The following is a 16623-nucleotide window of genomic DNA, read 5'->3' as shown; positions in this document are numbered from 1 at the left end:
AAAGAAGTGGCTTGGAGTTCCACGATGCCTTACCACCATAGGCCTCTATGGAGATGGTGTCCTCAAGCTGCCCCTCACCAGTCTAACAGAGGAATTCAAGTATGCAAAAACCAGGCTCCAAATGACACTGAATGAATCTCGAGACCCAGTGGTGAACAACAACGCGCCGACCTTGTCAACTGGGCGCAAATGGAGGCCAGGAAAAGCAGTCCAGGAGGCAACAGCAGCCCTCAGACATGCTGACATTGTGGGTCATGTTCAGCAAGGGAGAGGAGGCCTTGGGCTAACTAGCCGTGCTGCTTGGAGTAAGGCCACTGCACCAGAGCGGCGGAAGATGGTAGTGCAGGAAGTACGCCATCAGGAGGAGGCTGCAAGGTGGGCCAAGGCAGTCTCTCTTGCCAAACAGGGACAGTGGACTCGATGGGACAGTGTGGAGAAGAGGAAGATCAGCTAGAAGGATCTGTGGGCCATGGAAGCGAGGCAGTTGAGCTTTTCCATCAGAGCAACATATGACGTCCTTCCAACACCAGTTAATCTTCACCAATGGTATGGTGAAGATCCGGACTGTGCCCTCTGTTCCATGCCAGCCAACCTCAGGCACATTCTCACAGGCTGTAAAACAAGCCTCGCCCAAGGACGCTACACTTGGCGTCACAACCAAGTCCTTAAAAACCTTGCATCCGCCCTGGAGGACAAGCGAGCTGCCACCAACTCCCTACCACCCACAGCAGCATCACACTCCTTACGGACAAACTTTGTCCGCGAAGGGGCTAAACCACCGAAGAGCGGCTCTACACCGTTAGAGCGAGACCAGCTGCGCTTGGCCCGCGACTGGAAAATGCTAGCTGACATTGGCCGGCAACTTGTGTTTCCTCCGGAGATCGCAACCACCACCCTAAGACCTGACATGGTGCTCTGGTCCCGTTCAATCAATAAGGTCTTCATCATTGAGCTCACAGTACCCTGGAAAAACTCAGTAGATGAGGCTTATGAGCGAAAACATCTGCGCTATGCTGATCTAGCTGCCGAAGCACGGCATCATGGCTGGAACACAGAAGTCCGACCAGTGGAGGTGGGCTGCAGAGGTTTTGTGGCAACATCTACAACCAGACTGCTTAGAGAGCTGGGAATTAAGGGCCAGAGCCAGCGTTCGGCAATCAAAGCTGTATCAGAGGCGGCAGAAGGCAGCAGTCAGTGGCTCTGGATGAAGAGGAAAGACCCCAGCTGGGCCCCGAAGTGAGAGGGCCAGGAGGTATGCGGTCAACAATGATTGACTCAGAGAGGAGGACTCCCCTGCCATGCATAGTCCCATGGGATGTTGGCTATCAACAACAAGGCAACTCCTAAGACTAATTGGGAATGGGACGCAAGCGTAGGATTGATCACCCTGTCGCTGGCCACCTTTGAGGAGGGTGTATAGTGTGAAAGGCCGAAACACCCTAGGAACCAAAGGTACACTACTGACGATGCGCTCCCCAAATTTCACCACGCTCACTGTTCATTAACTCTTGGAAGTGCTTGCACAAAGGATAGTAACATCTCATCCTGTGTTCTTGGAATCTGAGTACATGTTCTGAGTACATGCTCTGACTACATGCTCTGACTCCATGCTCTGAGTACATGCTCTGACTACATGCTCTGAGTACATGCTCTGAGTACATGCTCTGAGTACATGCTCTGACTACATGCTCTAAGTACATGCTCTGACTACATGCTCTGAGTACATGCTCTGAGTACATGCTCTGACTACATGCTCTGATTACAAGTTCTGAGTACATTCTCTGAGTACATGCTCTGACTACATGCTCTGAGTACATGCTCTGGCTACATCCTCTGGCTACATGCTCTGACTACATGCTCTGATTACATTCTCTGATTACATGCTCTGATTACAAGTTCTGAGTACATGCTCTGAGTACATGCTCTGACTACATGCTCTGAGTACATGCTCTGGCTACATGCTCTGATTATATGCTCTGACTACATGCTCTGACTACATGCTCTGATTACATGCTCTGACTACATGCTCTGAGTACATGCTCTGAGTTATCTATTTCAATAAATGTGACAAGTAGGTGCTATTCTATTTCGAATCCCCTGTCTCTCTTGTCTCAGTCTCGCGCAGTCTTCTTCTTTTAAACATTTGAAAGCAGCCTTTGTTACAAACTTTTTTTAAAGTTGAATTAACACATATATTTTTTACAGTGTTCTCTATCCTGAGTGAAAACCCTGATGAAGGCTAGGCTTAAGACCAAAAAAACATGTCGGTTGTACTTTTAACAATAATAAAAGTATATTTATCCCTGTCCAATGTCATCCAAGAGTTTCTGAATTTCCTCTTAATTTCAACCTATGCAGGACCACGCAGACATTGAGTGGAAGTTTGCAAGGACCAAGCTGTGGATGAGTTACTTTGAGGAGGGGGGTACTCTACCTTCTCCCTTCAATATCGTACCCAGCCCCAAGTCAGTGTGGTACCTGGTGTGTTGGACCAAGAGGCATGTCTGTAAGATGCCCCACTCCAAACCAACTGACACCTTCGGCACCCTGGGGGTGAGTGATACCAGATATACCCACACAGTCAGGAGGCAGGCACCCTGGGGGTGAGTGATACCAGATATACCCACACAGTCAGGAGGCAGGCACCCTGGGGGTGAGTGATACCAGATATACCCACACAGTCAGGAGGCAGGCACCCTGGGGGTGAGTGATACCAGATATACCCACACAGTCAGGAGGCAGGCACCCTGGGGGTGAGTGATACCAGATATACCCACACAGTCAGGAGGCAGGCACCCTGGGGGTCAGTGATACCAGATATACCCACACAGTCAGGAGGCAGGCACCCTGGGGGTGAATAGGTGACACACACACACACACACACATACACGTAATGACTGTATGAAATACATATTTCAAATAGTGAGCTGCAGTGGTTCTTCCTTTACATTTTTGAGCTTATGCCGTGACCGTTAGTGGGATTCAAACTAGCGACTTGTCAGTTACTGGCCCAACGCGCTTAACCACGAGGTGACCTGACCTGCTCACTACCGTGGCGATGGCTCCACAGGATGACAACTCCCCCATCCCACAGGGCAGGAGTTGTCACTGAATGGTTTGATGAGTTTGAAATGGAATCTAAAACCATATACCATTGCGGTCTCACTCACCAGATCTCAACCCAATTGCGTACTTATTGGAGATTCTGGAGCCGTATCTGAGACAGCGTTTTCCACCACCATCACACCAAGTGATCAAATTTCTTGTCTTAGAATGGTGTCACATCTCTCCAATGGAGGTCCAGACACTTGTAGAATCTATTCCACGGTGCAATGAAGCGGAGGCTTTATTCAAAGACTCTTTATGTTGGTGTTTCCTTTATTTTGCCAGTTACGGTACCTCAAATCAAATCGAATCAAATTGTTTTGGTCACCTACACATGAGTAGCAGATGTTAATGTTGAGTGTAGCGAAAATGCTCGTACAAAATACTGCATAGTTTCCTTAAACAGGAGACAGACAGGAGACAGACACCCTGGGGCGAGTAGTGAACAAGGTTGTTATATTAAACTGAAACCCAAATCTTTCATACGTTGTTCCTCTTTGTGCTGATATGACTGTCCTTCCCTCATGAAAGGGCCATAGTTTTATCCCCAGAATGCAACACACTTTGAAAGGTGGTGACCAACGATAGACACTGACTTCACAAAAAGGATCCGCAATTCTATGCTCTCTCTCTCTCTCACAGTCACACAGAGCGTGTGCACGGGTACGCTTCACGCTACTACATGGTGGTAGCTAGGGAACCAGAACAGGGGAGAAGTTTAGCCTCGCGCTTCAACCCGTCACCTTATGCATTACTGCCTCACAAAGGGAGTCTTCATTGTATCCCGAACACTGAAAATAAATCATATTGAAAAGCAATAAAACATGGTTTTATGGAGCTAAATAAAACCAGTCAAGTGGATCTGAAAACGTATTTATAGACATACATTTTATTGTATTTTTTTCTTCTTAAAACGAATAGAAATACAAACGAATATAAAAACACAAAACTATAATTGTCTTGGTGGTGACCATCCATCCATACCGTACATACATGAGGGAGGGAGGGACACACATGCATGGACACACATACAATCGAATGTAATGACAGTGCGAACAGCACGACACTGTTCGGTCCTCATTGACTTGCTGTCATAATTCAGACACTTCTACAAACACACAGCTGGTGACCATTATGTTACTCTTCACAACATTTATTCTCTACATGCTGAGAGCCAGATAATGAATCATATCTATCTACGTCTTTCTCTCTCTCTCTCTCTCTCTCTCTCTCTCTCTCTCTCTCTCTCTCTCTCTCTCTCTCTCTCTCTCTCTCTCTCTCTCTCTCTCTCTCTCTCTCTGTTTATCTCTCTCTCTCTCTCTCTCCCTCTCTCTCTGTTTATCTCTCTGTTTATCTCTCTCCCTGTTCATCTATCTCTCTCTCTCTCTCTCTCTCTCTCTCTCTCTCTCTCTCTCACTCTCTCTGCTCTTTATAGACGAGAGCAGCAGAGAACCTGAGGAGAAACCGCCAGTACCAGGTGATGTCTCTTACACACACACACATGCACACTCAGACACACACTCATACAAACACACACACACACACACACACACACACACACACACACACACACACACACACACACACACACACACACACACACACACACACACACACACACACACACACACACACACACACACACACACACACACACACACACACACACACACACACACACACACACACACACACACACACACACACATTCATACAAGCACACACACACTCATACAAGCACACACACACTCATACAAGCACACACAGACTCATACACACACATACACACACACACACATTCATACAAGCACACACACACTCATACAAGCACACACACACACTCATACAAGCACACACACACTCATAGACACACACTCATACACACACATACACACACACACACATTCATACAAGCACACACACACTCATACAAGCAGACACACACTCATACAAGCACACACACACTCATACACACACACACACACACACACACATTCATACAAGCACACACACACTCATACAAGCACACACACACTCATACAAGCACACACTCATACACACACACACACATTCATACAAGCACACACACACACACACATTCATACAAGCACACACACACACACATTCATACAAGCACACACACACACACATTCATACAAGCACACACACACACACACATTCATACAAGCACACACACACACACACATTCATACAAGCACACACACACACATTCATACAAGCACACACACACACACACACACACACACACACACACACACACACACACACACACACACACACACACACACACACACACACACACACACACACACACACACACACACACACACACACACACACACACACACACAAGGAAGCATTCTCAGCCTGTCAATAGACCTACCGCTGAGCTGGCTCAATAATCAAGTGAACTCTGTGTGTAGCAACACATACGACTGACTGAATGGTGATACGTTAGCTATGTCTCTGTGTCTGTGTGTGTGTGTGTGTGAACAGCACCTATGTCTGACTGAATAGCTGGTTGTAAGATGGAGCTACATTTACATTTACATTTAAGTCATGTAGCAGACGCTCTTATCCAGAGCGACTTACAAATTGGTGCATTCACCTTGGATAGCGGGTGTTTTACAGGCTCCGGACCAATTCTGCCAATTTCTGTGTTTTTTGTTTTGTTACGCTGAACTAAAAAAAACAGCTTTCTGGACATCAGAACGGCAATCATTAACCTCGGATGTTCTGCTTACTCTGGACAAGGCCCTAAAACCCGGGACACGGGGAAGGAAGTGATGCTGCAAAAGGGGCAGATGGACGGGCAGTCACTGGAGAATAAACTGGATGAGCTTCGCTCGCTAATGAAAAATAACGTCAGAGTGGAAATAAACCGGCCCTACCCTCTGTGCAGTCACTGGAGAATAAACTGGATGAGCTCCGCTCGCTAATGAAAAATAACGTCAGAGTGGAAAAAAAACGTCTCTACCCTCTGTGCAGTCACTGGAGAATAAACTGGATGAGCTCCGCCGGAGAATATCCTATCAACGGGACGTTTAAGAACTGTAATATCCTCAGCGTCCCAGAGTTGTGGCTGAAGAAGGACATGGACAATATACATGTAATTGTTTTTTCTCTGCATCGTCTACCGTACGGTAGCGTTGGGTGAAGTCAGGGAGGGGGGGATCTCTATTTGTTAAAAACAGCTGGTGTTTGATTTCTAATGTTAATACGGAAAGTCTCAAAGGTTTTGCTCGACTGAGTTAGAATGCCTAACGATAAGCTGAAGGCCACACTATTTACCAAGAGAGTTTTCATCTATATTTTTTTGTAGGTGTCTATTTATTACCCCAAAAAATTGATGCAGTTCGCACTCAACGAAATGTATCGGGCTATAAGCAAACGGGAAAAATGCACATCCAGATGTGTCGCTCCTATTGGTCAGTGATTTTAATGCAAGGAAACAGAATGATGTTTAAACCCATTGTTACCAGCATACAACCTGTGCAACTAGAGGCAAAAAATAATATGTATCACCTTTACTCCACACACAGAGACTCATACAATACTCTCTCTGACCCACCATTTGGCAAATCTGACCATAACACTATCTTCCTGTTTCCTGTTTACAAGCAAAAAACTCCAAAAAAGAAAGTACCAGAAAGTGGTCCAATGAAGAGGTTGCTAAGCTACAGGACTGTTTCACAGACTGGAATATGGGGAGGCAGGGAGACAGGGAGGGAGGCAGGGAGACAGGGAGGGAGGCAGGGAGACAGGCGGGGAGGCAGGGAGACAGGGGGGGAGGCAGGGAGACAGGCGGGAAGGCAGGGAGATAGGCGGGGAGGCAGGCGGGAGACAGGTGGGGAGGCAGGGAGACAGGCGGGGAGACAGGGAGACAGGCAGGGAGGATGCTAAGCTACAAGACTGTTTCACAGACTGGAATGTGTTCCGAATCCATCCAATAACATTGAATGGTTGACATTACTGCTATTAGCCAATGGAAATGCATTCAATTACAGATTCACTAGATGGGACGACCGATAGTTTTATTTTTTATTTAAAAGGAATGATATCGGCTGATCGATCGTTTGAGATGCAGCCCATGCAAAAAAAAACATATCTCTATCTTAATTAAACCTAGGGATTTGATTGGGATATTTTCATTATGCTAATTAGATTTCCACAGGAGCACGGACATTGTAGGTCAAGGGGTGTTGTCAATCAGTTGTCTGTGAACAGTGTTGTCTGTGGAAAGTGTTGTCTTTGAACAGTGTTTGCAATCAGTTGTCTATGGACAGTGTTGTCTATGGACAGTGTTGTCAATCAGTTGTCTATGGACAGTGTTGTCTATGGACAGTGTTGTCAATCAGTTGTCTATGGACAGTGTTGTCTGTGAACAGTGTTGTCTATGGACAGTATTGTCTGTGAACAGTTTTGTCTGTGAACAGTGTTGTCTATGGACATTGTTGTCTACGGACAGTGTTGTCTATGGACAGTGTTGTCTGTGAACAGTGTTGTCTGTGAACAGTGTTGTCTGTAAACAGTGTTGTCTGTAAACAGTGTTGTCTACGGACAGTGTTGTCTACGGACAGTGTTGTCTACGGACAGTGTTGTCTGCGGACAGTGTTGTCTATGGACATTGTTGTCTATGGACAGTGTTGTCTGTGAACAGTGTTGTCTATGGACAGTGTTGTCAATCAGTTGTCTATGGACAGTGTTGTCTATGGACAGTGTTTGCAATCAGTTGTCTATGGACAGTGTTGTCTATGGACAGTGTTGTCAATCAGTTGTCTATGGACAGTGTTGTCTATGGACAGTGTTGTCAATCAGTTGTCTATGGACAGTGTTGTCTATGGACAGTGTTGTCTATGGACAGTGTTGTCTGTGGACAGTGTTGTCTATGGACAGTGTTGTCTATGGACAGTGTTGTCAATCAGTTGTCTATGGACAGTGTTGTCTGTGAACAGTGTTGTCTGTGAACAGTGTTGTCTATGGACAGTGTTGTCTATGGACAGTGTTGTCAATCAGTTGTCTATGGACAGTGTTGTCTATGGACAGTGTTGTCTGTGGACAGTGTTGTCTATGGACAGTGTTGTCTATGGACAGTGTTGTCTATGGACAGTGTTGTCAATCAGTTGTCTATGGACAGTGTTGTCTGTGAACAGTGTTGTCTGTGAACATTGTTGTCTATGGACAGTGTTCTGTCAATATGGACAGTGTTGTCAATCAGTTGTCTATGGACAGTGTTGTCTATGGACAGTGTTGTCTGTGGACAGTGTTGTCTATGGACAGTGTTGTCTATGGACAGTGTTGTCTATGGACAGTGTTGTCTGTGAACAGTGTTGTCTGTGAACAGTGTTGTCTATGGACAGTGTTGTCTATGGACAGTGTTGTCTGTGAACAGTGTTGTCTATGGACAGTGTTGTCTGTGAACAATGTTGTCTATGGACAGTGTTGTCTGTGAACAGTGTTGTCTGTGAACAGTGTTGTCTATGGACAGTGTTGTCTGTGAACAGTGTTGTCTGTGAACAGTGTTGTCTATGGACAGTGTTGTCTGTGGACAGTGTTGTCTATGGACAGTGTTGTCTATGGACAGTGCTGTCTATGGACAGTGTTGTCAATCAGTTGTCTATGGACAGTGTTGTCTGTGAACAGTGTTGTCTGTGAACAGTGTTGTCTATGGACAGTGTTGTCTATGGACAGTGTTGTCTATGGACAGTGTTGTCTATGGACAGTGTTGTCTGTGAACAATGTTGTCTATGGACAGTGTTGTCTGTGAACAGTGTTGTCTGTGAACAGTGTTGTCTATGGACAGTGTTGTCTGTGAACAGTGTTGTCTGTGAACAGTGTTGTCTATGGACAGTGTTGTCTGTGGACAGTGTTGTCTATGGACAGTGTTGTCTATGGACAGTGTTGTCTATGGACAGTGTTGTCAATCAGTTGTCTATGGACAGTGTTGTCTGTGAACAGTGTTGTCTGTGAACAGTGTTGTCTATGGACAGTGTTGTCTATGGACAGTGTTGTCTATGGACAGTGTTGTCTGTGAACAGTGTTGTCTGTGAACAGTGTTGTCTATGGACAGTGTTGTCTGTGAACAGTGTTGTCTATGGACAGTGTTGTCTGTGAACAGTGTTGCCTATGGACAGTGTTGTCTATGGACAGTGTTGTCTATGGACAGTGTTGTCTATGGACAGTGTTGTCTGTGAACAGTGTTGTCTATGGACAGTGTTGTCTATGGACAGTGTTGTCTGTGAACAGTGTTGTCTGTGAACAGTGTTGTCTATGGACAGTGTTGTCTGTGAACAGTGTTGTCTGTGAACAGTGTTGTCTGTGAACAGTGTTGTCTATGGACAGTGTTGTCTATGGACAGTGTTGTCTGTGAACAGTGTTGTCTATGGACAGTGTTGTCTGTGAACAGTGTTGCCTATGGACAGTGTTGTCTGTGGACAGTGTTGTCTGTGAACAGTGTTGTCTGTGAACAGTGTTGTCTGTGAACAGTGTTGTCTATGGACAGTGTTGTCTGTGAACAGTGTTGCCTATGGACAGTGTTGTCTATGGACAGTGTTGTCTATGGACAGTGTTGTCTATGGACAGTGTTGTCTGTGAACAGTGTTGTCTATGGACAGTGTTGTCTATGGACAGTGTTGTCTGTGAACAGTGTTGTCTGTGAACAGTGTTGTCTATGGACAGTGTTGTCTGTGAACAGTGTTGTCTGTGAACAGTGTTGTCTGTGAACAGTGTTGTCTATGGACAGTGTTGTCTATGGACAGTGTTGTCTGTGAACAGTGTTGTCTATGGACAGTGTTGTCTGTGAACAGTGTTGCCTATGGACAGTGTTCTCTGTGGACAGTGTTGTCTGTGAACAGTGTTGTCTGTGAACAGTGTTGTCTGTGAACAGTGTTGTCTATGGACAGTGTTGTCTATCGGTTGATGTTATTATAAAATGGAGCTGGATGGGAAGGCTGCAGTTTTACGGGCTACTAACCAATTGTGCTATTTTGTTGGTTTTTTCTCATTGTTTGTAGCTTATTTTGTATGTGATGTTTCTGCCACCACCTTTTTGGACAGAAAAGAGTATCTGGATATCAGAACAGCGATTACTCACCTCGAACTCGACAAAGATAGATTCTTTAATGAGTCTGACGCGAAGGATAGACTGCTGATACCGGACCAGGCCCAAATCCCCGTCATTCACCTGAAGAGAAGACGCCGATACAGGGGACCCAGGTCCGGGTGCCTTGTGAGAATTCGTCGACGAGTGGGTAACCCACCACTACCATCTGTCCTATTGGCCAACGTGCAATCACTGGAGAATAAAATGGATGAGCTCCGTTCAAGACTATCCCATACCAACGGGACATTAGAAACTGTCAAATCTTATGTTTCACTGAATCGTGGCTGAACGACGACATGGATAACACACAGTTGGCTGGGTTTTCTGTGCCGAATCGAGGTCGAAAAGGCTTCTTAACAGCTTCTATCCCCATAAGCCATAAGACGGTAGAACAGCTCATGAAATGGCTTTTCAGACTATTTACATTGACCCCCCACCACCTACCTACATGTACATATTACCCAGACTACCCTGTACCCCCATAGTCACTGTACCCCTACCTACATCTACATATGTAGGTAGGGGTACCCCTGTAATAGGGTTAGAGGCAGAGAATCCCAGTGGAAAGAGAGGAACCGGCCAGGCAGAGACGGCAAGGGCGGTTCGTTGCTCCAGAGCCTTTCCGTTCACCTTCCCACTCCTGGGCCAGACTACACTCAATCATATGACCCACTGAAGAGATGAGTCTTCAGTAAAGACTTAAAGGTTGAGACCGTCTCTCACATGGGTAGGCAGACCGTTCCATAAAAATGTAGCTCTATAGGAGAAAGCACTGCCTCCAGCTGTTTGCTTAGAAATTCTAGGGACAATTAGGAGGCCTGCGTCTTGTGACCGTAGCGTACGTGTAGGTATGTACGGCAGGACCAAATCAGAGACATAGGTAGGAGCATGCCCATGTAATGCTTTGTAGGTTAGCAGTGAAACCTTGAAATCAGCCCTCCATGTTTAATGTTGTTGTTGTTGTTGTTGTTGTTGTTGTTGTTTAATGTTGTTGTTGATGTTGTTGTTGTTGTTGTTTAATGTTGTTGTTGTTGTTTAATGTTGTTGTTGTTGTTGTTGTTGTTGTTGTTGTTTAATGTTGTTGTTGTTGTTTAATGTTGTTGTTGTTGTTTAATGTTGTTGTTGTTGTTGTTGTTTAATGTTGTTGTTGTTGTTGTTGTTGTTTAATGTTGTTGTTGTTTAATGTTGTTGGTTGTTGTTTAATGTTGTTGTTGTTGTTGTTGTTTAATGTTGTTGTTGTTGTTGTGTGTTCCAGGAGGTGTTGAGGAACCTGGTGAAGCGATATGTAGCAGCCATGATCAGAGATGCTAAAACAGAGGAGGGGTTGACTGAGGAGAACTTTAAGGTGAGGACTGGGTTCGACCTGGAGACGGTCTCTTCTCTCTGCTTGTATGGGAACTGAAACAGAACACCTTGAGCTTAGGCTCAAGTCACTTTACAGTCAAATAACCATTCTGTTCATGTCTCTGTTGTTTTTCCTGGCTCTCTCTCATATAATACCTCTCTTTTCTCCCTGTCCCTTTGTTCTAGGAGCTGAAGCAGGACATCTCTAGTTTCCGTTACGAGGTGATGGGGATGATGAAGACAGGTAAACCTGGTCTGGGAGGTCCGGGGGGTGTTGTTGGGGGGGGTTCGGGGGTCTGGGGTTGGTGGAGGGCAGTCCTCCCTAGCCTATGCCGACCGGTCCCTTAAGGTCCCCACCACCACCCCCACATCGATTGGCCAGCTGAAGAACAACAAGAAGACACTGTTCACCGTAACCGCCTCCATCATCCAGCAGGGCGGCGCCACAGCCTCCTCTCCTCGGCTCCCAGACGCACTTGCCTTCAACGGGCTGAGGCTGGCTAACGGCCTGGCCCCCCTGCCCGCCGATGGTGGTTCCTCTGCAAGCTCCAGAGACAAGCAGGGTCGGAGGAAAGACTTCCCCAGGGACATCACTGATTTTGGGTTGTTCCAGAAACGCCAAAGGGGTGGAGCTACTGGGGTTGGGAATATATACTCTGTGTCCGAGGAGATGGGGGAGACAGGGGAATCGGACGGGGAGGGACGGAAGGGGGAGGCAGGGGAATCGGACATGCAGGGACGGAAGGAGGAGGCAGGGGGTGAGGAGGGCAAGGGACTGTTGGAGGATAGAGAGAAGGAGGAAGAGGAGGAGGATGGAGTGAAGGAGGAAGAGGCCAATAAAGGGAGAGGGAAAGAGAGGGAAGAGGTGGAGGAAGAAGAGGAGGAAGAGGAGGAGGAGGAAGAGGAGGGGGAGAGTTTCCTCCATCAGGAGTCAGGTGCTGCTGGGTTTGCATCAGGGTCGTCTAAAGGGCGAGGAGGAGAGACTTAGTTATGGGAGAGAGATGGAATAGTGGAAGAGACAGCAGAGATATGCGTCACTGCTGGATAGCGAGAGCGACAATCAGAGTGAGATTTCTGTGAGGTGTTATAATCCCTCGTTGGACTGTAATGGACATTTACAGGAAAATGTTCTGTCACCAAGCAAGTCCAGTGTCAGACAATTTCAGTGTGAAGAACAAAAAGTTTTGGAATCAAGACATTTAAACAGAATTCCTTCCTTTCCTTGCATTGGGATTGTGATGTAAACCTATACAAGGATTGGATATCTACTGTACATGACAAGGCTTGAATATCTACTGTACATGACAAGGATTGGATATCTACTGTACATGACAAGGATTGAATATCTACTGTACATGACAAGGCTTGGACATGTACAGTTTGTGACAAGGCTTGGATATGTACAGTTTGTGACAAGGCTTGGACATGTACTGTTTGTGACAAGGCTTGGACATGTACAGTTTGTGACAAGGCTTGGACATGTACAGTTTGTGACAAGGCTTGGACATGTACAGTTTGTGACAAGGCTGGGACATGTACAGTTTGTGACAAGGCTTGGACATGTACAGTTTGTGACAAGGCTTGGACATGTACAGTTTGTGACAAGGCTTGGACATGTACAGTTTGTGACAAGGCTTGGAGGATCACTAATGTTTGGAGACTCAGGGAAGCTTGTGACACATTCAGACACACAGATCTAGGACACTATATTCACCCCCTAAAGACAGTTGCTCTCTGCTCAACAGTAGTGACACGTACGGGGAATAACATTGTGTCCTTTTGGGACGGTCTGGCCAGTGGGATATAGACCCTTACTACGTCATGGACGATGTCATATGGAATGGTGATGTCATGGATGATGTCATATGGAATGGTGATGTCATGGACGATGTCATATGGAATGGTGATGTCATGGATGATGTCATATGGAATGGTGATGTCATGGATGATGTCATATGGAATGGTGATGTCATGGATGATGTCATATGGAATGGTGATGTCATGGACGATGTCATATGGAATGGTGATGTCATGGATGATGTCATATGGAATGGTGATGTCATGGATGATGTCATATGGAATGGTGATGTCATGGATTATGTCTACCGCTTTCTGAAGGGATGAAATAAAAATACATTCACTGTTTAGTCTGCCCTGTGCTTGGACCAGTCATCTATAGGGAGACTTGTCCCTCTCTTATTGCCATCTTTCTTCCCTATCTCCCTTTCCATCACTTTGTATCTCTGTCACAGGAGCTATTTCTCCCTATTCGTTGGCTCCCTCTCCTATGTCCCCTTCCCTCTACCACCTCCCTCTGTCCCCTCTACCACCTCCCTCCCTCTGTCCCCTTCCCTCTACCACCTCCCTCTGTCCCCTCTACCACCTCCCTCCCTCTGTCCCCTTCCCTCTACCTTCTCCCTCCCTCTGTCCCCTTCCCTCTACCACCTCCCTCCCTCTGTCCTCTTCCCTCTACCACCTCCCTCTATCCCCTCATCTCTCCCTCTCTCACTCTCTCTCGTACCACATCCCCTGCTTTCCTTCTCTCTCTACGCTCAGCTATGAACAGAACAACATATGTATCCTCTTATAGATCCTCTCTGTTATAGATCCTCTCTGTTATAGATCCTCTTTGTTATAGATCATCCCTGTTATAGATCCTCTCTGTTATAGATCCTCTCTGTTATAGATCCTCTCTGTTATAGATCCTCTCTGTTATAGATCCTCTCTGTTATAGATCCTCTCTGTTATAGATCATCTCTGTTATAGATCATCTCTGTTATAGATCCTCTCTGTTATAGATCCTCTCTGTTATAGATCCTCTCTGTTATAGATCCTCTCTGTTATAGATCCTCTCTGTTATAGATCCTCTCTGTTATATATCCTCTCTGTTATAGATCCTCTCTGTTATAGATCCTCTCTGTTATAGATCATCCCTGTTATAGATCATCCCTGTTATAGATCATCCCTGTTATAGATCCTCTCTGTTATAGATCATCCCTGTTATAGATCCTCTCTGTTATAGATCATCCCTGTTATAGATCATCTCTGTTATAGATCATCTCTGTTATAGATCTTTACTCTATTTCTTCCAGCACGTTATACTCAAATAATTATCTCAAAATGTTTGTCAAGAATCATGCAACATATCTGTAATAGTTTTTCTATGCAAAGTTTCAGAGCCTCGTATTTACTAACTTCGGTATTGAACTACATTATTACTGGTTAGGGTTGTACAACTACAGTGACTTTCCCAAAATTCCCAGGTTTTTCACAAATCCGGCTAGAAGATTCCCCGATTTCCTGCTAATTCTCATCTGATTCCGGGATTCTTCCCACACAGGATTTCTGGAAAATCTGAACATTATGGAAAGGTGACCGGACTTTTACAACCCTTATCACTGCTCGTACATTTAACCATGTCAATCATATAGGCCTCTCCCCTCACAGACAATATCATGTAGGCATCTCCTCTCACAGACAATATCATATAGGCCTCTCCTCTCACAGACAATATCATATAGGCCTCTCCCCTCACAGACAATATCATGTAGGCATCTCCTCTCACAGACAATATCATATAGGCCTCTCCCCTCACAGACAATATCATGTAGGCCTCTCCTCTCACAGACAATATCATATAGGCCTCTCCCCGCACAGACAATATCATGTAGGCATCTCCTCTCACAGCCAATATCATATAGGCCTCTCCTCTCACAGACAATATCATGTAGGCCTCTCCTCTCACAGACAATATCATATAGGCCTCTCCTCTCACAGACAATATCATGTAGGCTCTCACAGACAATATCATGTAGGCCTCTCTTCTCACAGACAATATCATGTAGGCCTCTCCTCTCACAGACAATATCATATAGGCCTCTCCTCTCACAGACAATATCATGTAGGCATCTCCTCTCACAGCCAATATCATATAGGCCTCTCCTCTCACAGACAATATCATGTAGGCATCTCCTCTCACAGCCAATATCATATAGGCCTCTCCTCTCACAGACAATATCATATAGGCCTCTCCCCTCACAGACAATATCATATAGGCCTCTCCTCTCACAGACAATATCATGTAGGCCTCTCCTCTCACAGACAATATCATATAGGCCTCTCCTCTCACAGACAATATCATGTAGGCCTCTCTTCTCACAGACAATATCATGTAGGCCTCTCCTCTCACAAAAAATATCATGTAGGCTCTCACAGACAATATCATGTAGGCTCTCACAGACAATATCATGTAGGCCTCTCCTCTCACAAAAAATATCATGTAGGCTCTCACAGACAATATCATGTAGACCTCTCCTCTCACAGACAATATCATATAGGCCTCTCGCCTCACAGACAATATCATGTAGGCATCTCCTCTCACAGACAATATCATATAGGCCTCTCCTCTCACAGACAATATCATATAGGCCTCTCCCCTCACAGACAATATCATATAGGCCTCTCCTCTCACAGACAATATCATATAGGCCTCTCCTCTCACAGACAATATCATGTAGGCTCTCACAGACAATATCATGTAGGCTCTCACAGACAATATCATGTAGGCCTCTCCTCTCACAGACAATATCATGTAGGCCTCTCCTCTAACAGACAATGTCATGTAGGCCTCTCCTCTCACAGACAATATCATGTAGGCCTCTCTTCTCACAGACAATATCATGTAGGCTCTCACAGACACTATCATATAGGCCTCTCCTCTCACAAAAAATATCATGTAGGCCTCTCCTCTCACAGACAATATCATGTAGGCCTCTCCTCTCACAGACAATATCATGTAGGCCTCTCTCCTCACAGACAATATCATATAGGCCACTCCTCTCACAGACAAAATCATATAGGCCTCTCCCCTAACAGACAATATCATGTAGGCCTCTCTTCTAACAGACAATATCATGTAGGCCTCTCATAAATAATATCGCTGACATGCAATCAAACAATTACTACAGAAGATACTGTATATACACCAAATGATCTGTCTTCAATACAATACTATTCATGTTTTTATCGATTGGCATGGCCCAGTTGTGTTG

At 45.5% G+C, this 16623-nt stretch overlaps 1 protein-coding gene across 1 annotated transcript in view; it reads left to right on the top strand.

Annotated features, from left to right (window-relative positions):
* Positions 1-14947, top strand: part of LOC124006910 (short transient receptor potential channel 4-like) — a 128688-nt gene extending 113741 nt beyond the window's left edge. The window contains exons 13-18 of the mRNA XM_046317099.1: positions 2359-2553; positions 4541-4582; positions 11484-11573; positions 11759-11866; positions 11955-12330; positions 14913-14947. Of these exons, the coding sequence (XP_046173055.1) occupies positions 2359-2553; positions 4541-4582; positions 11484-11573; positions 11759-11866; positions 11955-12330; positions 14913-14947 (846 nt within the window). The remainder of the gene's footprint in view (positions 1-2358; positions 2554-4540; positions 4583-11483; positions 11574-11758; positions 11867-11954; positions 12331-14912) is intronic.
* The last annotated feature ends 1676 nt before the right edge of the window (positions 14948-16623 follow it).

The sequence above is a fragment of the Oncorhynchus gorbuscha genome, linkage group LG20 (genome assembly GCF_021184085.1).
Source record: "Oncorhynchus gorbuscha isolate QuinsamMale2020 ecotype Even-year linkage group LG20, OgorEven_v1.0, whole genome shotgun sequence".
NCBI classification, from domain to species: Eukaryota; Metazoa; Chordata; class Actinopteri; order Salmoniformes; family Salmonidae; genus Oncorhynchus; species Oncorhynchus gorbuscha.
This window is presented reverse-complemented; position numbering and strand designations above follow the sequence as displayed.